The sequence below is a fragment of the Felis catus genome, chromosome D2 (assembly GCF_018350175.1).
Source record: "Felis catus isolate Fca126 chromosome D2, F.catus_Fca126_mat1.0, whole genome shotgun sequence".
Taxonomy (NCBI): Eukaryota; Metazoa; Chordata; class Mammalia; order Carnivora; family Felidae; genus Felis; species Felis catus.
This window is the reverse complement of record NC_058378.1, coordinates 53,472,504-53,497,886: the sequence shown is the minus strand read 5'-3', so window position 1 is coordinate 53,497,886 and position 25,383 is coordinate 53,472,504. Positions and strand designations below refer to the sequence as shown.

The 25,383-nt window shown below is 43.3% G+C and overlaps 1 protein-coding gene across 6 annotated transcripts in view; it reads left to right on the top strand.

Annotated features, from left to right (window-relative positions):
• MYOF (myoferlin) overlaps positions 1-25,383 on the top strand; it is a 152,072-nt gene that overhangs the window by 46,536 nt on the left and 80,153 nt on the right. For 4 of the 6 annotated variants that reach the window (XM_011287427.4, XM_011287428.4, XM_003994218.6 and 1 more), the window contains exons 6-17: positions 9,674-9,840; positions 10,445-10,573; positions 12,990-13,052; positions 13,138-13,188; positions 14,587-14,617; positions 15,087-15,202; positions 15,855-15,981; positions 17,306-17,409; positions 19,250-19,318; positions 19,417-19,460; positions 22,164-22,246; positions 24,357-24,395. In XM_011287427.4, coding sequence (XP_011285729.1) covers positions 9,674-9,840; positions 10,445-10,573; positions 12,990-13,052; positions 13,138-13,188; positions 14,587-14,617; positions 15,087-15,202; positions 15,855-15,981; positions 17,306-17,409; positions 19,250-19,318; positions 19,417-19,460; positions 22,164-22,246; positions 24,357-24,395 — 1,023 coding nt within the window. The remainder of the gene's footprint in view (positions 1-9,673; positions 9,841-10,444; positions 10,574-12,989; positions 13,053-13,137; positions 13,189-14,586; positions 14,618-15,086; positions 15,203-15,854; positions 15,982-17,305; positions 17,410-19,249; positions 19,319-19,416; positions 19,461-22,163; positions 22,247-24,356; positions 24,396-25,383) is intronic. The other 2 variants (XM_019813549.3, XM_019813550.3) reach the window with 1 other exon arrangement.

Sequence of the window (25,383 nt, the reverse complement as noted above, 5' to 3'; positions counted from 1 at the left end):
TCTGTCCTTACCCCTCTCTCCTTCTTTCTTTCTTAAAAAAACCCAAAAAACAAAAAACAGTTTTAAGGGTGACATTCTGAATGATGGCTTCATAATCCCACTGAAAGAATCTTTTCTTCAACATTTAAGAAAATCTTTCAGTATCCTGGATTATTTGGATGTTTCAAGGGAAAACCTTTTTTTGTCTTAATAAGACAATTCAATTCAACTAAGCAAAGATATCTTTGAGTATTCACTACAACTCTGTGCTAGGGAAGACACTAGGGGGAAAAAACCCAACAACTTGCAGTCTTGGGGGAAGATAAGACAAAGAAATATGAGGCAGAGAAATAATGGTGAGAGAGCCACACCTTCTGCCGCCACATACTTTAATAACCAAAACAGAACATCTGGCCCAGAATTTTTTTTCCCTTCCTTTTAATTAACTCTTTTAAAAAACTTTACCATTCCATGTAAAAGTAATGGGTCGGCTTCCTCTAATTTATATAGATCTTTACAAATTTTAAAAAAGTTTGAACTTGTTGATCTTCTTTTTGAGTACAAAAGCAATACCCATTTGTAAAAACGTAAACATTGCAGAAATATAAAACACAGAAAGTGCACATCTTCCACACTCCCACCCTCCTGAGATAACCACTGTTCGTGATTACCAATATCGTTTGTAAAGATTACCAACCACATAGTGAGTCTTGCATAGAAGAAATTTGAAACACTAATGATAGAACACAAAAGTGAAGATTTTCAGGAAAATTCACTGCTGGAAATTGAAGAAACTAATTTGACCACAGATCCCAGGAATTGGATATAGGAGGGGTGTGTGTGTGTGTGTGTGTGTGTGTATGTGTATGTGTTTGTGTGTGTGTTAAGGACTTGTTTTCTTTTAGAGCAGTTTTAGGTTTACCACAATATTGAGAGGAAGATAACAGAGATTTCAGATAAACACCCTGCCCCACACATACATGGCCTTCCTTGTCATTAATGTCACTCATCAGAATGATGACATTTTGTTTTACAAAGGAAGAACCTATGGGGCTCACAGTGAACATATGTGACATCATAGTCACCCAAGTCCATAGTATCCCTTAGAGTTCATTCTTGGTGGTGTATATTTGATGGGTTTGGACAAGTGTATAATGACATATATTCATCATTATAATATCATACAGAGTATTTTCAGTGCCCTAAAATCCTCTGTGCTTTGCATATTCATCCACCTGCCCAACCTTTGGTAACCCCTGATCTTTTCATTGTCTCCATAGCTTTGCCTTTTCTAGATTGTCCTTGAGCTGGAATCGCGTAGTATGTAGACTTTTCAGATTGGCTTCTTTCACTTAGCAATATGCATTTATGATTCCCCATGTCTTTTCATGGGCTGATAGCTCACTTCATTGTCTGGGTACACCATGGTTTATTTATCCGTTCACCTTCTGAAGAACATCTTGGTTGCTTCCAAGTTTGGCAATATGAATAAAACTGCTCCAAACATCCGTGTGTGGGTTTGTGTAGACATACAGTTTCAACTCCTTTGGGTAAAGACCAAGGAGCATGATTGCTGGATCACACGGTACGAGTATGCTTAGCTTTGCAGGAAGCCCCCAGTCTTATAAAGTGACTGTATCATTTTGCATTCCTACCAGCAACGTATGAGAGTTCTGTCACTCCACATCCTCGCCAGCATTTGGTATTGGCAATGTCCCAGATTTTGACCATTTAAATAGGTGTGTAGTGGCATCTCATTGTCTCAACTTGTATTTCCTGATGACATCGGATTTGGAGCCTCTTTTCATATTCTTATCCGCTATCTGTGTATCTGTATCTCTGGTGAGCTGTCTGTTTAGGTCTTTGACCCATTTTTTAATCAAGTTGTTTTTTTCTTGTTGAGCTTTAAGAATTCTTGCTTATTTTGTATATATAAAGGATAATCGTCCTTTATCGATTGTGTCTTTTACAAATACTTTCTGCCAGTCTGTGGTTTGTCTTCTTATTATCTTCACATTGTCTTTTGCAGAGCAGAAGATTTTAATTTTAATGAAGTCCAGCTTATCAATTATTTCTTTTTTTGGATCGTGTCTTTGGTGGTATAGCTAAGGGTTTTGTTTTTAAGGAATGCATTTCTGGAACTCTTATATCAGGATGACAAAGATTACAGACCCAGGGCATTGGTGGTTTGACTGAACATGTATAGTATCAAAGTTATTTGTTTCACTGACCCACCTCTAAGACTGTTCCTGTGACAGAGTGGTGGGATGACCCAGACTTCAGGCTTGACTTCCCAAAAACCTGTTACCTTCCCAACTTGATTCACCAGATGTCAGTTAGCTTGAATGGAGCCTACATTCTTGTTGCCGGAATGAACTATTTTTAAAATCTCACATCTATTTTTGAAGAGCCATCTGTTAAATTTGTGCTGTGTTCAACAACGGAAGGGCAAAAACTCATTTATCATTAGACATTGCCACTTCGAACTTATTTTTTTCCACAAATACTAAAGTCACTGTGCTTAAGATTAAATTCAGTCCAGTTTGGGGGCACCTGGGTGGCTCAGTCAGTTGAGCGCTGTGACTTCGGCTCAGGTCATGGTCTCACGGTTCGTGTGTTCAAGCCCCGTGTCAGGCTCTGTGCTGACAGCTCGGAGCCTGGATCCTGCTTCACATTCTGTGTGTGTGTCTGTCTCTCTCTGCCCCTTCCTGACATATACTCTCTCTCTCAAAAATAAATAAATAAACATTAAAAAAAATTCAATCCAGTTTAGAAAACATTTACTGACACCTGAGGCATACAGAGGTGATAAAGTCATGGTTTGCCACCGAGGAGCTTGCATTTCAGTAAAAAGGTAAGATATCAGCATGAATAAGTATAGGTCAGAGCTGAACAAATTCCCCAACAGAGGATTAAGCAAATTATTACATGGAACATAATTTTTTTAGAGAAAGTACTTTTTCAGCTATCGATTTCAACTGTGTATTCTTAGCGCCTACCACTAAGTCATGATTGCTCACTAAATGCTTGGTTGGTTGAGTGAGTAAGTGAATGATGGATGGGCAATGGATATTGTTTAAATGTTTCCTTTCAAGAAGGGCATTTTGGGGGAATACTAGTGAATAGACAAAAGGGACGAATTCATTCAGAGATGTAGTCAAAAGGCAGTGTGTTCCCAGGGGCTGGGAATGCCAAGCCAAGACATTTGTTCTGGGACACATCATGGGGATCCATGGAGCATGGTGAAGAAGGGACTGACTTCGTCAGAACTGAACTGGAAAATTACCAGTTTGCTAGAGGATTGTTGGAGGCACTCTTTCCAGGATTGGCCTCTATTTGACTTTGTCCAGCAAACTGATTGTATTAGGCCTATCTTTCTTCCAAGTTATTTCAGAAAGCCAAAGTGATCATAATAAACAAGGGGTTCTTAAACTTTAGACACAGGGAAAATCATCAAGGGAGATCTTTAAATGTGCAGACTTCTGTCACCGACTCCCAGAGAGTGTGATTTAGCTGGTCTGGAGGGGACCCCCTGCAATCTGTGCAGTTGGTAGAAACTTCCAGGAGATCCTGATGAGAGCAGAGTTGGGAACTCACTCTAAGAAGTCCCAGAGTTGAGCATTTTACCTCGTTAACAGTATCTTGCCCAGATGCAGCCGGAGCTTTTTGGGCAACATTTCCTAGACTGGATCTCAGGTCAGTTAATTCAAGTAGTTGCTGCCAAGATTACCCTGCAAGCCTGTCTTTGCATTACTGTATGGTTAGAGGTTCTTCCATGACACCTGTGCTCTGGGCTATGCATTAGAACCATTCCAGAAAATTCGTGGTGCACATATAGTGCTGTTTACCCAAGAATCGGGGTGGAGGGTAATGAAGTGCTTATGGTTGAGTGCAGATGTGTATTTATATAACTTCTCTCGGGTTAGATACCCAGAAAAGTTACTTTTCAACATCGCAGCTAAATCAGCATGCCATCTCCAAAATGTTTTCATGTTTAAAGACGTCCTCTCTCCCATTCTGCTTTGTACGTTTTTAACTTACACTGATGATATACCAGCCCTTTGTGCTGACTTAGCAGTGACCTTTGGCCCAAGGTAATTAAGTTCTGCCTTAACCACTTAACAAAATTTTGTCATTAGAAGCAAAATTAATATCACAGGCAGAGATTGGCATTCTAGGACTCTAGAGAAACAGAGTTGCTGTGACAAAAAAAAAAAAAAAAAAGGAAAGAAAGAAAAAGAAAAGGCATAAAATATTCCAGAAAGGACTCTCATCAAGGAGTGGGAGAAGATTAGATGGAATGGTGGCCCAGTTAGAGCCTAGGTGGAAAGATGAAGGGCGTGGAACAGTGTTTGGAGGCCTGCTGGCCAGGGCACAGGGTCTGTATTTCAGGCCAGGAGAAAACCAGTGGCGACTGGCTAAGCGTCTCTCTTCTTCAGCCATTCCTAGGAATTGCCTTCATTGGGAAGCTCTAACAGGATGAGAGCGATGGCAGGGAAAGGCTGGCTTGCATATCTGGTGCCATCTGAGTGACTGATAGCTCATTCTCTTACGCTCGGAAAGGGTAAGTGCTAGAGTAGGATAGCATGAGAGCTTGGTGGAGGGAGAGAAGCTGATCCCCGCTAGGGAAGGGCACAGTTGGGCATGCCGGAGGCAAACTTGACTGTATCCTAAGGTCCCCTAGGGGCTGCCAACTCTTCAGCACTGGGTGGACAAACAGATGCCCTCCAGGGAAGTGTCACTATCACAAGGGATGACACACAGGGGCAGCTGGTAGGAATATTGCAACTGAGCTTCTGGAGAGAGGCCAATATTACATCTCAGGAATTATGAAGATGTGTTTTGTTGAGCTGCTGGAGTTGCAATGGAGAGCCATTCCTAAGTGTTCATTGAAGCTCACTTATAACCAAGGGTGAGTCACATAGAGGGTTATTGACATTCACAAAGGAGACAGGCCAGTGTTGGCTTGGCAGGATTTGACTGAGTGGCATGGTAATTGTTGGAGAGGCAGGATGGTGTTCATATAAAGAAATTGTGTAGAGGTTTTCACTGCCAAAGTGACAGATAAGGAGAGCAGAAAAATAGTAACTATAGAGGGCGCTATGGAATCAAGGACAGATTTTGGTTTGTTTTTATTGTGGGCAGTATTTCAGCACATTTATATCTTGATGGGAATGATGCAGCTGAGAGGGAGAAGACTGAGGAGTACATACAGGGGCAGAAATTGCAGAAGCAAAATCCGTGGGTAGGTGGAGGAGAGGAGATGTGTGCACATGTGGAAAGATTGACCTCAGGTTGGGAGCACAGACTGTTCAATGATTGTAGCCAGAGAGGAGGCAGACAGCAGGTGCGGGTAGGAAGGTTGCCTTGGCATGGGACGATGAGGATATTCTCTTCTGATTGCCTGTTTTGTCCATGAAATAAGCAAGGTCACGAGCTGGCAGTGAGAAGGATACGAGAGGGTGTTAGAAGCTTTCAAGGTGCAAAAAAGGTGGGAGTTCAGAAAGGTAAAGTGATTTGACCTTGTTGGCTAATTAGTGGCCTTCTCAGACCAGGGTCCAGAAAAACTGTGAATAGATGCCTTGGAAGTATGATAGATGGCCAGGGAGTCCTGCGAGTCCACTTTGGGGGTGTGATCATGACATTTAAGTGGGAATAGTCAGGAAGGTGAGTGTTCAGCCATATGCAACTCCCTGGGTGAAGGCGTGGAGCAAGGGAGGTTGAATGAGCCAGGTGAGCACAAGTGAGAGAAGGGAAGGGGTTGAGGAGCACAGAGAAGAGAGATGGCAGTGTTAGATCACAGACTCCAGCTCAGATTAGGAGAAAAGGGTGTGAACGCAGTGAAGGAGGATGGGAGGGGGTGATGTCCATAGACTGGGGCTGCCCGTGTGGCTGCAGACTGTGGACTGGAGCAATAGGTGGAACGCACTGGAAAGATACAAAAAATGGCCTCTGGAATGAGTTGAATAGTGTCCCCACTGCCCAGTTCCTACACGGACCCTCAGAAGGTGACCTTATTTGGAAATGGGGTCTTCGCAGGTATAATTAGCTAAGATGAAGTCGTGCTGGGGTGGAGTGGGCCCTAAATCCAGTGATGGGTACCCTTACAAAAAGAGAAGATACATGGACACACAGGGGAGAAGGCCATGTGATGACACACGCAGAGGTTGGAAGGATGCAGCCACAAGCCAAGGAATGCCAAGGATTGCCATGGGCCACCAACTAAGAGGCAAGGAAGGACTTTTGTCTAAAATTAATATTACAAAATTTCACAAAATTACAAAATTAAAATTACAAAATTAATTATAAAATTAATATTTATAAAATTAACATTACAAAATATTACAAAATTCTGGAAAAACTGGGTCACTGTGACACCTCCCCCCCCCCCCCATCCAAAGAAACATAAACTATTCCGGAAAGGACTCTTCATCAAGGAATGGAAGAGGATTAGATGGGGTGGTGGCCCTGAGGGACCATGGTCCTGCCAACACCCTCCTTCTAGAGTTTGGAACTGTGAGAGAATATATTTCTCTTGTTTTCAGCCACCCAGTTTGTGGTTCTTCGTGCTAACCAGCAAAAACAAGCAAATAAATACACGCAGCAGCTTTCTGTTTGATCAACGGTTCCCAACTCAGTGTTGCCCTCTGTGGTCATGAAGGGTCATCCTTTGTAGGTCCACTTGGCTGTGCATCGGATGCATGCCTGGGTCTCAGTGATGGCGCATGCCCACACAACCACTCACATTTGGTAACAAAACAGCTTGCACAGAAGGGTGTGCCTGGCAGGGCCTAAAGGGCCCCCCTCACTGTTTGTGGAACACGTAGGGTGGTATTGTTTAGCCCCGTGCAACTTCCTGCCACCTAATGGGGCGATTTCCTGCTCCAGTATCCTTCTGTTGTACACAGAGATGCTGGCTGTAGCCATGACTTCGGCTGGTTTCCTCTGACGCATCGCTGAGCCTAAAGTCTGAATAGCAGAAGGTATTTCCTAGAAGAAACTGGCTCTTCATTGCCTGCTGTCTTTCTAAAGTATCCATCAAGAGTTTAATGAGGACTTGTACAGAGTCCAGCACCGCGAAGGGGTACAACTTACCCCTCCTTCTCCTGCTTGCCACCATACATAACCACCAACCCCAGATGGAACAGTCCGCAGCAGGGAGGAAGCCTTGCTTAGGCCCAGGACGATGGAAGGGAGTTTGTCTTAGTTGTCAGAGCATCCAGCCCAGCCACTGCCCCGTCCAGAACAGGTTTGCAGCAGGGGGGGCCTGGCCTTCTGGGTTCTCCTGAGAATGGAGCAAAGGTCGGAGGAGCACCTTCTAGTGTCCGGGCGCTCTTCCCTGAGAGCTGTGCTGCCACTTGTCCAAATTGCTCAGGAACTCGGGAAGGCAGGGGCCCATGTCCCCTCATTCATTCTGCATTCACCAAGCCCCTGGCTAGGACGATGTGTGGTGCTGTCCAGAGACAGGGTATTCACCTGGGGCTTGAGGGAGTTGAGGAGCTCACTTGGTGAAGAATGGGAGGGACATTTTGAGACCCGGGCTCCCAGAGATGGGTGGCAGGCAAGCCTTGCTTCTGAAGCCTCTTCAGGGATGGGGAAAACGAGACCCAGGTTACCTTGCAGAGGGCAAAGGTAGCCCTTCCCTGCCTTCAGCCTCTCCGGGGTATCCTGGTGTCCTGACAGAGGTGCTGAGGAACCAGGTGGACCGCGGCTCCTTCACCCACAGCCTGGTTTTAGACCCAGTCTTAAGCCACTGAGGTAGGGTGAACACCCGGGTGCTCATTTCAGCTCAGCTCCCAATGACCTCACAGCTCGTTCAGCTTTCCAGACTTTAGTTGTCTCGTCTGCACGCCGTGGGGAGGGGCACGTCCAACCCGGGACCTCTGAGGCCCCTCTAGCCTAACGCTCTGAGGGGCTGTGACTCCAAAGCGTAGATCCAGAGGGTGTCAGGGCAGACCTCAGAGGGCTGAGGAACAGAGGGGGAAGTCACACTTGGGGAGTAGGACATGAAAAGGGGACCATGCAGAACCTGAGAAGGTTCAGTCAGAGTGCCAGGAAGAGTGTGGCATGATGCAAAGAAGTGTGTGTGGGTCCCAGTGCCCAAGGCCATGTTAGGTGGAATGTGAGGACTCAGAAAAGGGTCCTGAGCTTAGTGAGAAGAGGTCATGGTGGACGTTCATAGACAGAAGTGGGTGGATAGGCGAAGCGTGAATGAGGGGTGGTGAGGAGGAGGGTTCATTCTGGGCTGAGCTCTGAAGCAGTATGTGGTGTGGGTGGGCGGCTTTTACTTCCTTGTAACTGCCCCTTGCTCACGCTGAGCCCCCCTCCCCCGTGCTGCCTACTGACTGTTCCAGCCCTCACCCCACCTCATGACTGCTCTCCAGGAAGTGTTCTAGAATCCTGCGCTCCTGCAAAAACTGATTCATCAACAAAAGTTAAAAAAAAGAAAAAAGATGAATTTGTAGGCTGGCTTTTTGCCATGTTGAAGGTTTGCATATACATTAATTTTATCTTTACAATAACCCTGTGGTAAATACTATTATTTCTCCCTTCTTACAAATGAGAAAACTAAAACAGAAATTATAAAACTTACTCAGACTCACATAGCTGAAAATTGGGATTTGAACTTAAGCCATATGACTCCAGAGCCCAAGTTTTAAGAGCTGTGCTACATGGCAGTTTGATTGAACTAATTCATACTATCATGTGAGTGACTGACAGACGTGTTCGCATGGAAATTCAGTCTCTTGCATGATTTTGCATTGTAAAGGAGGAGTTTCAGAATCCAAAGGTAGGGAGTGCAAATGCTGGTACTTTTTGGACAAGTTAGTCTTCTAGGATCTCTTAAATTATACTGCACAGGTTAGCAGGAGTTCACACTTTTTGTCTGTTAAGATAAGAAAAACTGAAATTTGTCAACGAGTCTAAAAGAGTCTGTGAATAGAAGAAAGGGAGACATAGTAGGCAGAAATCAGTTTTTTGTTTTTGTTTTTGTTTTTGTTTTTGTTTTTAAGGAGAGAAAGATCTGTGCCTGTGTGAAGGCAGAGGAGAGGCCCCGTTGGGAAGGATCCTCTGGACGTACTCAAGAGAGTGAGGGACACTTGGGGTGTTTTCCAAAGAATCAGAAGGAAGTAGGCTCTCACTATGTCAATCAGGAAGCACCTCCCCCGCCCTGCCCCGAGTATGAAGGGAAGCTAAGGGGATAACGAGGAGACAGATGTGTGTGGAAGTGACAGACTAGGTGGGCAAAGGGAGAGCATGAGACCACCTTGGTCTGCTTGGCAAGAAAACTGGAGTTGAAGTCTCCTGTGCAAAGTTCCAGTTTCCCCCGGCATTTTCTCACCTCTGTGTCCTAACTGCAGAAAGGTCCCTTGACCTCAGGGGGGCGTTCCCAGATCAGAACCGGGTGATTTCTGGCTAGGTCTGACTGAGACTTCTATCACTCTCCCCTTGGTCTCTGGTGTTCTCTTGGCCACTCTGAATACAGCCCGAATGAGCGCCCTGATGCCCCATGGACACATTTTCCTAAGAAACTGTATCCGAGTCAGCACATCCCAAATAAGTGTCACCAAAGGAGCGACTCCTTCACCACCTGCCTCAGGAACACTGAAAACTCTCGGAGTCCAGGAAACCTGAGTTCAGACATTTACGGTGTGAGGGCCATCTCTGACGGCATTCCATTTTGGTGTTTTAGGAGAAGAGGAGGAAGATGGAGGTGATGAAGACAGATTGGACAATACAGTCAGGACCCCTGGGCCCAAGGGGGCAGGTGGGCTGGTGTCGGAGGCTCAGCTTGCCCGGAGGCTCACGAAAGGAAAGAAGAGCCGGCGGATGCTGTCCAGCAAGCCCCAGGACTTCCAGGTAGGAACAGCCAGCGCACCCCACGTTTGGTTTACTGCCGTATTGTCCAGCTTCTGTTAGTCGCGGTGTTCCGGGAGAGACCCATTGCTATGGGCAGCAGCTCAGTTAGCAAAAGGGGACATCAGGGCATAAACCCGAAAAGAAGAGCTGTCCGTCTCTGTTCTGCATGCAGACGTAGACGTAGTCAAGCCAGATGAGGCTCATCAGAGAAATAAAACGGTGGTGGTAGGAGAGAAGAGAATCACAGTATTGCATTTTCGTAGCTCTTGGCACCTCGTTGGCGGACAGCCGTGGAGTGAGTTAATGCATCCCAGGCTCAGGCAGACCAGGGAGGAGGCTGGGGTTGGAGCAGCGGCCTCTGCCCTGTCCCACCCTTTCCCAGGGCCAGCTCTGGACTATTCCAGTCCCACTACTGCTCTCAGTTTCTGGAACCCAGTTCCACCTTGGGAATGAGCATGGGGGCCACCCCAGTCCATGCACGCCGCTGTGTGGCAAAGCTGCCCTGGCCTACTTTCAGCGGTCCTTACAGGCAGGCGAGCTGACGGGGATCCGAGGACTCCTTACTGGGGAAGGATCAGTAACAACACCCCTTCTGTGCTTGCAGATCCGTGTCCGGGTGATTGAGGGCCGGCAGTTAAGTGGCAACAATATAAGGCCCGTGGTCAAGGTCCACGTCTGTGGTCAGACACACCGAACGAGAATCAAGAGAGGGAACAACCCATTTTTTGATGAGGTAAATGGGCATAATGCATGTTTCTGCTCAATGCGTCTGTTCTACTTATATGCACCTCCCAGCGTTCTCTCTCCTGTTCCGTGTGGGAGGGGAACTCATGGACAAAGATCTGGTAAAGACAACGAAAAGTTCCCGCGTTAAACATTCTAAGGACCACTGGGTCTTGAAACCACATGTCCTGCGTCATCATTGGTTCTCAGAGCTGCCGGGGTCTTGCTGGCGTTTTTAGACCACTTCCCCATGGCGCCTCTCCTGACGGATCCTTGTACCCCTTAGGATGGAGCCCGTGAAGTCACCTACATCTGCCTTTGCTCTTTCTAATCAGCAGGGTGTGTCTGAGGGATGAGTCCATGTGACTGAGTCGTTTCTGTGATTGTTTTGTTACTTTTAAAACAGCATGCCCAGCACATTTTCACAATTAAGACCAGTTGATGCTGGACGCCCATGAAAGAAAAAAATACCGAGTTTCAGTCCCAGCTCTAAGGCAGATGTTACAGTTTTCACAGGGACAACCATGGCTGGCTTTTTAAAGATGTCAAAACCTACATGGCTAGAAAAATAATACATGTTAAAGGAAAGCAGTTAGGAGCCAAAAGGTTTTTCTTGTCCCTGAATATCGAGAACATAGTCCTTCTGTTGACCTCTTCTGGAACACTCCTCAAAAACACTGAATACCTTGATAGTCATCTCAGGTAGCACAAACCCCACGATCAGGGCTGTGAAGAGAAATGATAAGTTTGGGGACTTTTCCAAGCCCAGCCTTGCTCTGAGGAGATTCATTTCTGAGATTCCTCAGGCGTGTGTCCCACTGCCTGTTCTGTGAGCCCAGGCCTTCTTTCCAGGGTTTCCTATCCCCATTCCCCTGAGATCCCTCCCTACAGCTTCCAGACCTAGCCTCAGCTCCACTTTTGTTCTCTCCCATATCCCTATGTGTAAAAGGAACCAGTTGCTCTGTCCTGTGTTCTAGCTTCTTCCCCTATGTTCAAGCTGGCCCTACCTTCATTCACAAAAGACCTATCTTCTTGCTTGTCACTTCTCTTCCTTGGATGAACTGTAGACACCAGCACGCAGCTGAGTAGTGTCAAAGCAGACATGAGACATGGGTGTGCATTGAGCACTTCCGGAAAGTGGACTTTGGGAAAGAGGTTCACTGTGAAGAAGACCAGACTGCAGGGAGGGCAGGCCGCGGGTGACTGGACACCTAAGGTGTAATGCATTCATAGGCAGGATAAATATTTACTCAGCCACATTCTCAGGAGCCTAGCAAGAATCTCCACCTTAGAATTTCCCATTATAGTGAATTTTTTTGAGATGAGAACTCTGGGCAAAAGGGAAAAGATCAAATACCTGAGTCTCCAAGCAGACCAATTCAGGAATCAATAAAAGAATTTTACTAAAAAAAAAATCCCTAGTTTACCTACATCTTCTTAACCAAGTGATTAAACTTGGTATCACTGATAATGGGACGAACTGAAGTGTGTGTCCTGATGTGATATCATGGAAGTGTCAACATCACCTGTGTTGTTTCTTGTCAAATGACCAATTTGAATCTAACAGCAAGGAAATATTCATGCAAATCCAGAGTGTGGGATATTTTATAAGACAACTGATCTTGATAGAAAAAATAAACCACAAAAATAGGCAGGAGTACAGTTCTATATAAAAGGAAACTAAAAAGACACAACAACCAAATGTAACGTATAATCCTTGAGTGGATCCTAGATGTCTTTTAAAAAAGCTAAAAAAGGGGCGCCTGGGTGGTGCAGTCGGTTAAGCGTCCGACTTCAGCCAGGTCACGATCTCGCGGTCCGTGAGTTCGAGCCCCGCGTCAGGCTCTGGGCTGATGGCTCGGAGCCTGGAGCCTGTTTCCGATTCTGTGTCTCCCTCTCTCTCTGCCCCTCCCCCGTTCATGCTCTGTCTCTCGCTGTCCCAAAAATAAATAAACGTTGAAAAAAAAAATTTTTAAAAAGCAAAAAAAGAACTTTTTTCAGGACAATTGTAGACATTGTAGAAATTCAGGACAATTGTAGGGAATTCAACTCAACTTTCCAGGTCATGCAAGCCCTAAGCACCCATTTTAGTGGGATTGCAACATGCAATAACCTTAGATCTTTATGTGAGCTAGTATGTTTCTGGCCCCAAAGGAACAATTCTGTTTCATTACATAAACACTACCGTTGTTACTTAACCCTTTTTCCTTTTTCTGACATGCAAAGGTGAGTTTGCCATGAAGCTCAAGAAGCTTAAGCTTATGGGTCTTTCTGAAGGCCCTGCAATGTGTTCTCATGGTCACACCTATTTGGGGGTTATGTTTTTATAATTTCTTAGGAGGGCCCTCAAATTATAGCATTAGATCACACCAAACCTGAGTCCACCCCTGTAAACGTTCAAACATTTTTCTCTTTTGTTTTGACAGTTGTTTTTCTACAATGTCCACATAACTCCTTCTGAACTGATGGATGAGATCATCAGCATTCGGGTAAGGGGGCTCCGGAGTAGGAAGGTGGTGCTCTCTAACTGCCGGATAAAGCTGATAAGCTTCTCATGGCTCTTCTTTCTTTCAGGTTTATAATTCCCATTCTTTGCGGGCAGACTGTCTGATGGGGGAATTTAAGGTGAGTGCCAACAGTCTGTTTCATTCAACTTAGATGGGCACTCTCGTAATGAGGCATCAGGTTCCTGGCCACATATCCGGCTGTTCACCTGGGTGATCTTAAAAGTTACGTGTGAGGGATTCATGTCACGGTCTTTGCTGAGGGCTGGTATGCCAACAGGACACAAATGCCCCAGGGGCCAGAAACCAGCTGAGTGTCCTCTGGCCTGGGTCTAGTCAACTTCCAAGTACAACACGTGCGATACCTTAAAGCAAATACCTGAAAGCTGCCACATCAGGGCCCTTGCCAGCACTCCAGCTGCGGATGGAAGCCAGTGCAGTGCTGCAGAGGGAAGGGGTGCTTGTTGATGGCAAGAAGCCCATCACCCAGCTCCACTTACCGGCAGCCCCAGAGCTCCATCTACAAAGCCAATTATTGTAAATCTTGAATATGAAAGGCAAGCAAACCAGGAAAGAGAATCGGGGTGCTTTTCCAAGTAACCCATCTTGGAATTAAAGATAAATACTTGGTGGGTGCTTCTCAGCAATTCTGCGTGGAATGGACTACCTCTCAAAGCCTCTCAGGGCTCCCAGTCATTAGAAGTCCTAGAGAATGATTTGGATCAGGCCTGAATGTGTTCATACCTGTCTGCCACCAACTAGCCACATGCCAACTGATCCTCAGTTTCCTCTGTAAAAAGGAGTCAATGTGAAGACTAGTACACTGTTTGGCACATTGAAGTGCCCAACTGATGGTTATATTAATATTAGCATTAGCATTAGCATTAGCATTAGCATTAGCCAGAGGAGAGGAAGAGGAATATTGGATAGGAAATTGGGCCAGGTGACTTCTCATAGGGTAACCAAAGTCCAGGTTTGCCCAGGACTGAGGGATTTCACAGAATGTGAGACTTTCTGTGCTTGGGGAAAAGTCCCAAGCAAACCAGGACATACTGGTTATCCTACTTCCGCGGTCCCTTCCAGTTCTAAGACTAGTTAGTTCATTCATTCGGAATGATTGATTGAGGGTCAGGCAAGGCACTGGAGGTATGGAGAGGGTAAGAAGGAAATGTTCTCAAAGAAACTGAAGTCTTGGCAAGAGTCTTATATTTAATATATAATAATGGGGCACCTGCATGGCTCAGTCGGTTAAGTGTGGGACTTTGGCTCAGGTCATGATCTCATGGTTCGTGAGTTCGAGCCCTGCATTGGGCTCTGTGCTGACAGCTCAGAGCCTGGGGCCTGCTTCAGATCCTGTGTCTCCCTCTTTCTCTGCCCCTCCCCTGCTTGCACTCTTTCTCTCTCTCAAAAATAAAAAAAAAACATTAAAAACATTTTTAATATAGCAATTATGGTTTCTTTGAAATGACTAAACTGATTTTAAAATCTATTTGAACTATTTTAAATTATGTTTTCCCAGATTGATGTTGGATTCATTTATGATGAACCTGGTAAGTAATATTTTTTCTCCCCATGAACTTGAACATTCTGGGAATCAAGAAAATCTGAGGGATCAAAAAAGGAATAATAAAAATGTTTTCTTGATTGAGGAAGGGGAAGTATACTTAGGAATGAGTAATAGCTTAATATGGATATCTTTTTTAATCTGATAGTAATTATCCTAACATTCACAAGTAGGCAATTTCTCTGTTTTGTGACAGTATTTTGATCTTATCAAAATCAAATTATAAAAACAGTTAATAGAGCTTAGAGAGAGTCTTGAGTCACCCCAGGGCAGGATTGGGGTTGGGGGCTAGTCAGTGCAAAGCAGAGGACATCAATCTAGAGACTCATCTGGCAAATTTGGTGTCATTATGATATTTCAGAGAAAATTATTGTTTGTCTTATAGCAGATGAAATCACAGACCTGTCAACTTATCTGTAGTGTGTCCCTGTTCTTTTAATCCTTCTTTATTTTAGGTCATGCTATCATGAGAAAATGGCTTCTTCTCAATGACCCCGAAGATGCCAGCTCAGGAGCTAAAGGTTACATGAAAGTCAGCATGTTCATCCTGGGAACCGGAGATGAGCCTCCTGTGAGCCTTTACATTCTATACCTTTTATATGTTTTCACTAAAAAGGGAGGGCCAAGAGCTAAGCATGTAGGTGTCAGTAGTTGTGAAATGCAACACAACTTCCAATCAATAACCCCAACCTTCCAGTTCCTCCTATTTTTTGGAAGTTGTTCTTTTCTCCATGGTAGAACTATTATTCCAGCTCACTTGGACTCCTTCCTGGTGTCCAGGAGTAGATTTTTCATTTAGTAAAGATATGTGTGTTTTCAAGAGTCCCTTGCATCATTTGACCTATAAAGTATGGCTCACTTGCAAAACCAGGCATTGCTACCTAAAGGGACAGTTGTCATTCTAGGAAACTAGACAGCAAACTGGGAGACAGGTAGTACCCAAGAGAAATTGGCAAAACTTCAGGAACTGTCTCTCTTTTTTTCTCCTATTTAGTGCTCATAAAATTACAAAAGGTCACGTTATTTTCTTGTGGAAGAGACATACGAGCTTTGATCATGCAGACTAATTTTGACATGGAATTGGTGGCTGAACTCTTAAGCCTGAAGCACAGGAAATCCTAATGGAAACAGTTCCAATTGGTTTCATTTCACAAGCATCAGTTTGGCTCCTTCCAAGTGCTGCTTTTCTATGGGTATCATTTATAATCATGTTTCCCCAATAGGCTGAGAAACGAGATCGTGATAATGACAGTGATGACGTGGAGAGTAATTTGCTACTCCCTGCTGGCATCGCCCTCCGGTGGGTGACCTTCTTACTGAAAATCTACCGAGCAGAGGACATCCCCCAGAGTACGTATGGATTCAGTCCTTCCCCAGGATGACCAGTTATCTGCACGATCACATGTGCTAACATCATGCTCTGAATAGTGATTGGTTGCTATCTATCCTTGGTTTTTCTTTGCGAAGGCCTTCGTGGACTTCTTTCCATTCATTCTGGCCCCACTGAAAGCTTCCTGAGCAGGCTGATGGGGAAGCCAGTTGGTCATTGGTCCTTGCTCCTAACTGAGCGTTTGACCCATTCTGTTCCATTTGTGTTCTCCATCTTCTCCTTATTCTAGAGGACACAAAAGAGTGGCCAGCAGTCAGCACTTCCGACTCCTTTCATCACAGGGGAAAATATGACATTTTTGAAACAAATAATGTGTTTGTTATTGGATTATTAAAAATAGCTGAGCAAAACATGGTTAAGTGCCAGTAACTAGAAATCTGGCAATACTGCGTGGCGAGGTACGTGTAACAAGAGATTGGATGCATTTAAGAGAATCACTTATGGTGATTTTACTCATAGACACTGGCCCAGCCACTCCTTTGTCATTGCCAAGGACCCAGCAACCTTCTGCCTTGTCCAGCCTATCTGCTTCCCGCTGGGCCCTGGGACATGGGAACCTTTCCCAAGTCCCCAGGAGATAGCACTCTGTGTACAAGCCATGGATCTCTTCAGGATTTGCTACTTTCCCTGGGAACCTACCCCGCCTCTTTTTTAACATCCTATAATGCTTAACATCCTATAATGCTCATCTCTGCTCAGAGATATCTTAAATGAAGTAAATAAATTAAACCTCACATTATACTGCCTACACGGACTATTGAATTGATCTCCATTCATTTCTTAGTTTGTTAAAACAGAGACATGGTGTTTATAGTTGCTTAAATGTGTGATTTTTGATTATGTTATGTGTGATCATGCCAAAGTTCCTTGGATTTCTCTGAAAAAGAAATAAGTCTCGACTAGGCTTATACTATTTTGACCTAAAACGTATTTCCAAGTTGAAACCAGGATGAGTTTTTGAACTGCCTCTGACCTTATATGGATGGACTGTCTTTATTCTACTTTTTCTTCATGGATGACTGATTTTCAATATAATAATTTATTGGTTTATTTTTCAGGGTGCTCTTGTTTTTTTTTTAAACTTTGTGGGGAGAACACATTTTTTTCTCTTAGCTAAGACAAAATCTCTGCAATACAGTGCTACTCCTGCTTGCCACTTTTGAGAACAATTCTTGTTGCAACTTGTCTTCATGTTTAGGAGAACATTTTTAATTTTGCTGAGTGATTTCTGTTCCTTTAAGAAAATCAAATTTAATCTCTGCTGTGCGACATGTTGCTTTCTAGTGGATGATGCCTTCTCACAGACGGTAAAGGAAATATTCGGAGGCAATGCAGATAAAAAAAACCTAGTGGATCCTTTTGTAGAAGTTTCCTTTGCTGGGAAAAAGGTTTGTATGTGATCTAAATGCAGACGCCTCTAGGAAAAAATATTTAAACCACTGTGCTTTCCTTGGAGTGAATTCCTGTTTATTCTTTGTGAAAGTAGCTGACTCCTGATGATCTGGGAAGTCTGCAGGAACACAGATTATTTGAGTCGGAACATGCCAGACTTCTCCACAGGTTTATTTTGGAGTGGAAAGTTTGCAGGACTCAAATTAGAAAATCCAGTCTTTTGAAAGAATAGAATGTGAAAACTATCACTGAATTATTTGGATTACTTCTCAGACCCAAATCTTGTCTTTGTCTAAGGCAAGCTTCCTCTCTGGCAACAACAATCCTCAGTAAATGTTGGGGATAGCCCCCTGATGCCCAGCTGCCCGCTCCCCACATGCTTCTCACTTCCCAGGCCCCAGCCAGCCGCCGGAACTGGAGAGCAGGCAGGAGAGCTCCATCCCAGCCCACAGGGATGAGCCGGGAGACTCTTGGTATAGGCACATCCGAGACCACCATGCCTAATTATAGGCATGAAGACCTAGCGTCTTCTGTACAGTCGAACCATTTACTTATGAGAGCGAGATTTGGTCAACCACACGCATATGGACCAGGTGTTGCTTTCTAGGAGAGGCAGTGCGTGGTGGAAGGGAGGCAGTCGAAAAGCCCTCTGTTCTGGAGCAAGATTTACGGTTTAGACTTGAGCCCACTCCAGAGGCAATTAAGGCAAATTCCTTTAGCTCTCAGTCTCAATTTCCTGAGCTATAAATCAAGATAATAATAATCCCATAGGATTGTTGAAAGTGTTAATTAATTAGGTTAAGTAATTATTGTGAGCCTATTAAATATGGAAACTGTCCCGTGTGCTAAGGATAGAGAATTCAGCTCTCATGGAACTTCCCTTGTAGCAGAAGGAACAGCAATAAACAAGCAAATAAGTATTTGAATCATTTCAGATAATACCATGTATGACGCAGAAAAGAGGGCAGAGGACAAGGAGTGATTGGTGCTGGGGGCTGGGGAGAGGAGGTGGGCTTTGCTAGGTTAGCAGGTGGGACACCTTTGAGGAGGTGACATTTGAGCAGAGGCCTGGATGATGTGAGATCTGGAGGGCAGGGGCTTCCAGGAAGAGAGAAGAGCAGGTGTAAAGGCTCCCAAGGAGGCGACACATTTGCAGTGAAAGACACCCCATGTGGCTGGGGTGCAGTGAGCCGGGGGAAGCTAAGAGCTGAAGTCAGATTTGGGGTGGGGAAAGGTAGGCAGGGTTTTATGAGCCAGAGTAGGGTCTGGACTTTAAGCATGCCTGGAGAGCTCACTGAGACTGCTACACAGGGAGTGCCATGAAAGGAAGGAGGCAGGAGAGGGTGTGTGCATCAGACAGGAGCCAACGGCAGGCACCCCGGGGAGATCAGCATCTGGACAAAGCTGTGGTATCAGGAGTGAGGCATGTCCGGGGAAGAGAGATGTGGTGACTGGTTCTAACAGGAGCTGGTTTGGGGAGCAGGGAGAGGGGCTTGTGGGCAGGATCAGAAGATCTGTGTGCATATGTTAATGAAGAGATGCTCACTAGATAGTATGCAGTAAGTGCTCAATAAACATTAACTCTTGCAACATGACCCTAATCCAATGTTAGAAATCTGACGATTGAAAAGTAACTTTTAGTGCATAGATGAAGCAAAGATTAATATTAAACCCATGTTATATTTTACCTAATAGAAGAGAAATAGACTTTAACCAGGTTACTAAGTATGTAACTGGCTAAATAGACTGCTAGAGTCATAATGTGGTATGCATACATGTGAACTTGCAGAAATTAGAATCTTGAATATCTACTGTTTTGTTTTGATGATTTTACAGGTTTGCACAAATATAATTGAGAAAAATGCAAACCCTGAGTGGAACCAAGTCATTAATCTTCAGATCAAGGTTTGATGTTTTTTTCTTGCAGAAAAATAAGACTACTTACTTTAATAGTTACTGAATAAGTTGAGAAACAACTACTTTGTTCTGTTTCTTTTTAACAGTTTCCTTCGATGTGTGAAAAAATAAAGCTAACAATATATGACTGGTGAGTTAAAAAACAAATTTGTGTCTAATTCAGAATTAAAGAATTGAACACTTGGATATTGCAGAACATTACTCTGATGGTCTAACTCTTACTTTTCAGCCTGTTTCTTTTTCTTCTAGAGGGAGGTGATAAACCGCTCCTGGAATTGGGTGTTTTCTTTTAAAAAAAATTATTAATGGTATTGCTACAGAAAAGCTTTGTGTATCTTCGTTCCATTGGCTCGTAAACAAAGAAGGGGAAAATAATCTGAAAACACCCCAAGATAAGAAATCAAGGATTTAAATACTGTTTAGGCTGTCCAAAATAGACTTCAGAAATGGAGTGAACCATTGCTTGAGAAGAATCACCAAAACATTTCAACAGCTATTCTCTGTTATTGTTAGAAAGGAAAATGGAGAAAGCTACCTGTCTGATTGAATGCAAAGAAAATTCATTGAGAATTCTGGTGGAATTTTAACTAGATCACCCTCCTAGCGGGGATTGACCATAACAAGGCCATTCTTGTGCATGTTCTAGCTGGATGAGGCATTCAGTTGGCAGTCCTTAACTCCTTGAGATTGAAAATGGCAAATACCATCATCATCCTCATCATCAGCGTTTATACTGGTGTTAGCTCCCATTTTTGGGGCACTCTAAGTGCTGTACCATGTGACTTAACTGTAATATCCCATTTAGTCTTTAGAGTAACCTTTTCAGTTGGAGACTATTATCAGTTCATTTTACAGATGAAGATACTAAGGCTCAGAGAGGTCAGGTAACTTGCTCACAGTCACTCGGAAAGTTAGAGACTGAGTTGGGCCCCTGCCCTGTCTGGCTGTCCCCATAGTTTTTCCTTTGACAGAATGTATTTGGCTTTTGCATTGGCACCCTCCCAGTACTATGGCAAAAGGGCACTTTGGGAAGAGGTAGTAAATTTCATTTTGTTCAGTGACCACATCACAGTTTATTGAAGGTCATGGAAGGGTCGTGAAGACAGAAGACCCCTTCCAGGGAGTGTAAGCTTGATTTTAGCACTTGAGACCCTCAGGCAACATTCTGAATGTGTTCCATGGGCCTCAGGAACTCTCAGGAATGTGAATGTGGACCTATAGAGTTCAGGTGACTACTCTGGCTTACTGGCTTTGCAGTGAGTGGTTGTGGATTGAGCCATCCCAGAGTCGTCTGTGGTCACTGCAAATGTGGTTACTTTCTGAACTAATCTGCCCCCTCCAAAGCAATAGTGTAGACTAGGATGCAGAGACAGGCCCTGTTTAACTAAGGAATCCTTGGATCCAAATCTTAGGTTACATATTTTGTAGGGTAGTTGCACAACTGGGGGGAAGCTAAGAGTTCTTCAAATGTAGTCTAGATCCTTTTGGATGAACAGAAAAGATTCAAGAACCATGCTTGTGACTTAATATCCTTAAGTAATACTTCTTCTCAGGAAAACTGTGTTTCATTAGTCATTTTTTATAGTCTAATACTATTATACTATACAATGTATAAGGTTGTATGTAACCTAGACCATTACTATAATGCAGTATAATAATATTACACTGTAGTATTGTCTTTCCCCCAAATACTGAACCTTTCCTCTCTTCCATGGGGTCTTAGATTTCAGAGTGGGTATACTATTAGATTGAATAAAGGAGAGCCTGAAATGGGGCACCTGGGTGGCTCAGTTGGTTAAACATTTGACTCTTAGTTTCCACTCAGGTCATGGTCTCATGGTTTGTGAGTTCGAGCCCTGCATCAGGCTCTGTGCAGACCCTGCTTGGGATTCTCTTTCTCTCCCTCTCTCTGCCCCTCCCAATCTCTCTTTCTCTCCCTCTCTCTGCCCCTCCCAATCTCTCTCTGTCTCTCTTCCTCCCTCTCTCTCTGTCTAAAAATAAATAAATAAACATTAAAATAAAAAAAAGGAAGAATAGGTTGAATTAAGCACAGAGATGTTATTATAGAAACCTCATTTTTTACACCTACTGTTGAGCCCATCTAGAGGCCACTTCATGGGTTAGACTTGCATACTTTCTGTGATATCCATGGAAAGATTAATAATAATGTATTTACTTGTAGTGGGAATATTTGTCCCTACCATACAAATAAGATTTAGGTTCTAGGCAAGCAACTGCCCTCAGCTGCCCTCAGCTGTTACACAATAGGTGCTCAATAAATATTTGAACTGAATTGGAAGGGAATTGTTCTCCCTGTGAAAGACCCATTCATTGTAGTTGTTAAACCATCAGAGTAATCTGTATGAACATGATAAAATCAGACACACACACTTATCCTATGTAATGTGATTACATTACACCCATTAGATAACTTACCTATAATTGTTTCATTCATTTTATGACAACGGTATTGAGTGTCCATAGGCAAACCCCTTGACCTGTCTGTAAAAACCTCAGTTTCCATAGCTGAAATGAATTGCCGAGTTAATGTTTCTCAATAGGTAGTTGGAGGACCATCCATATCAGAATCAGTTGAGATATATATTTGTGTAAATGTGGGTACTTGTTCTCCACCCCTGCTTTTATTGAATCAAAAGCTTGGATAAGAGATGAGAGCTGGGGTTTCCAAGTAATTCTTAAAGTACAGTAAAGCTTGAGGCCCGCTGGACAGGATGATTTCTGAGGTATAGCGTCTTTTCCAACTCAACCTTATTATTGTTGAAGTGAAGCTATGTCTTCATAGGTAGAAGCCTTAACCTATTCTTTTACACAGGGACCGTCTTACTAAAAATGATGTCGTTGGAACAACATACCTATACCTCTCCAAAATTGCTGCCTCTGGTGGGGAAGTGGAAGGTAAGTCCGTCAGCAGACCTGGAACTAGACAGGGTGCAGAACTTCTGAAGCAGAATGAACTGGAATGGCCACCTGGCAATGGAGTTGGTTTCTCAAAAGCCAAAAGTGATGAGCCAAGTGAACTATTTCAGTGATGTTTTGGTGATGACCAGCAGAACAATTAATTAGTAACTAATAATTAAGGCAACTAACAGTTTGAAGAATTTGGTTTTCTTGCGCCCATCCAAAAACTCTTCCCAGTAGCTATTTTATAAATTTTTGACTGCCAATACAGAGTGTTGGCAACCTATCTGTTAGAATGGTATTGACTCCAGTCCATCCAAATATAAAATAATACTCCCTTCTCCACTGACTTCCTTAGCAGGAACAAGGATGTCAGGTAGCAATGAGCCATAAAATCTCCACTCCTTAAGATAATGTGTATTTTGTTTTCGTGCTAAAAGCATTGATAACAAATACACTTTTCTTTCTGTTGTTCTCCATACTGAGAATTACTTGCCTATACCTGGCATTGGGATTCTGTGCATACACCAGAAATTGTAACAGGAAATGAAGGAGAAAAGCAAAGATTGTAAGAGAGAAAAATTTAATGCTGACATATCAATAATATCAGCAGCTGATTTTTGTTACCAAAACAAAAATAACAAAAATGCTTGTAATTACTAATGTATTCAACATGTTGAGTTGAGTAAATTATGTGAGAGAATTCAAGACAGAATATGGTCTTGAGAAACTCAAGGTTCCTCTCATCCTCATTTTGTTTAAGAGGAAACGTTATAGGTTTTAAAACATATATTAATCCAAGCAATGTATAGCATGGATAAGAACCTGGAAGATATTAGAGATATCGTGAAGAAAACAGAGATTTCCTTTCTCTAGAAGAAAAAAAAAAGGCAATTTGAAATTCCAAGAAAAACAAAATACTGAACAAAGAAGATATAGTTCAGATATAAAGTCATATGTGGCCGTTATTTTAAGCAAATGCTAGAAACTAAGAAAGCTCCCGTCTGCGTGCCCTCTGCTGAGTGGCAGAGGGGACCATACAACTGGAACTGTAACAAAGGAAATGTAATCATGACTCTTTCCTCTGCAGAGAACAGTATTTATATGGCTGCTCTACTGTTAGCACTGTTTTTTTATTTTTTCTTTGACGCCTGTAGCCAAAGCTCTGAGCAGAATGTAAATGTTATTGCCCATTGCAATGTAAAAGTATGGAAGACAGAGACTGGAAGTAGAAGGAGGAAGGCGAGTGGAGGAAGGGTAGGCATGGCGGTAGCCTTGTCTTATCAAGTGAGGAATCCAGAAATAAAGGCTAGATTAAATCATAATGGTAACCCACAGAGTAGTTAAAAAATCATATCAAAACTACGTGGGTGGGGAGGGTCAAAATGAGTTACATCCATTTATCATTGGCAAGAAGTCATTCAATAATTACCTGGAGGTAATTATTCAAAATTTACTGGCATAAGCATTTTTCTTAGTGATATAGCAGTAACATCCAGAAGAATTAAAACCAGAAATTGTTACATGCAGTTTTCAGCCTTGTCTCTGAGGCCTTCTCTCCTTGAAAGCCCTGCAGACTGTCTGTTATGGGTCTCAAAATAACAAGAGGCAGCAAGCATCCCCCGCCTCCCACCCCCAACACACACACAAAAGAAACAAATAATGTACCATGAACGGCACACTCTGACCTGCACAGCCTCAGACTAAATTAACTTGGGTTTTCTGGCCTTGGTCCCAGTTAAGTCAGATATAAGACAAGTACACGTTTTATTAAAAATATGAAATGTTGGTAACTTCACCAGGCCCTCCTTTGGTGGTGAGAAGCTAGCTCTTCTCAGATGCTTCGCTGCCTTGGGACCAGAGGGATTTGAGTTATTTAATGTGTGGCGCTTCTGCCAATTATCACAAATGTTTGAGCCATTTTGCATATAACCGGTGAGATTGGTATAAATTACAAAAGGGTCATGTCACTTGGGTCTGAAGTTGGTGTTTTTCTGGTGTTGCTAAACCACTTACCTAGCATTGGATTTGATTAACTTTTTCAATGTCTCTTTTATAATGCCCGTGTTTCTCTTGTGGTTTAACCAGTCGTATTTTTACTATATAGATTTATCATCTTCGGGATCTGGGGCTGCATCGTATACAGGTTTATGCTTTGTAATTTTGCTATCTTCTAGATTTTCCTATTTACTATTGTCTTATTAAGAATGTATCAATTGACTATCTTTAGAACCTTTTTTTTTTTTAACATTTTGCTGTCTCCAAAGTAGTTTTGCTATAATTTTAATTTTTGTATTTGTGCTATATGGTTGTCCTGCATGGCTAAAATTAAAACAGATGTGCTAATCAGGCTTTGCTAGCATCTCGTTTTCACCTAGATGCATATCATCCTATTGGGTGCCATTGTAAATAACTGTGAGAGATAACTGTGTCTGTTATTGTTGTTTTTGTTCAGTAGGTAGAGATATGGGGCGTGAGATCAGTTGTTCAAAATGTATGGAGTAACTGTCCCTCACTTTGAACGTGGATCTCTAGGTTGGAAGACACTGAACGATTGTACATTGAAGGGCTTCATCTTTCAAACAGGGGGGATCATAACATGTTCTTTCGTCTGCACAGCACTGGCCATTCTTTGCAAGTTTGCTCAATGGTCTCACATTTGACCATCACAACTCCCCTAATGTTATTGTTCCCCAAATAGATGAGGACTTGAGGCTTACAGAAATTTGTCAGTTTTCAAGTCAACACGATAATCCCTGCCGTGCTAATTACCCAGGCTTGTGGTGAGAAGGGAAAAGAGATACTGCACTGAGAAACCTTTGCAAACAGAAGTTCTGTGCGAATACAAAGCATTATTATTGTCTGCCTTTGTGTTACTGGCACAATGCCCCATTCATATTTGTTTTTAAGAATCAATCTTAATATCTTATACTCGGACTTCATATGAATATGAAGTAGTCCTTTAAGTTTAATTTTTTTTTTTAATGCTTATTTTTGACAGAGAGAGAGAGAGCATGAGCGGGGGAGGGACAGAGAGAGAGGGAGACACAGAATCCAAAGCAGGCTCCAGGCTCCGAACTGTCAGCACAGAGCCCAACGCGGGGCTCAAACTCACAGACCGCGAGATCATGACC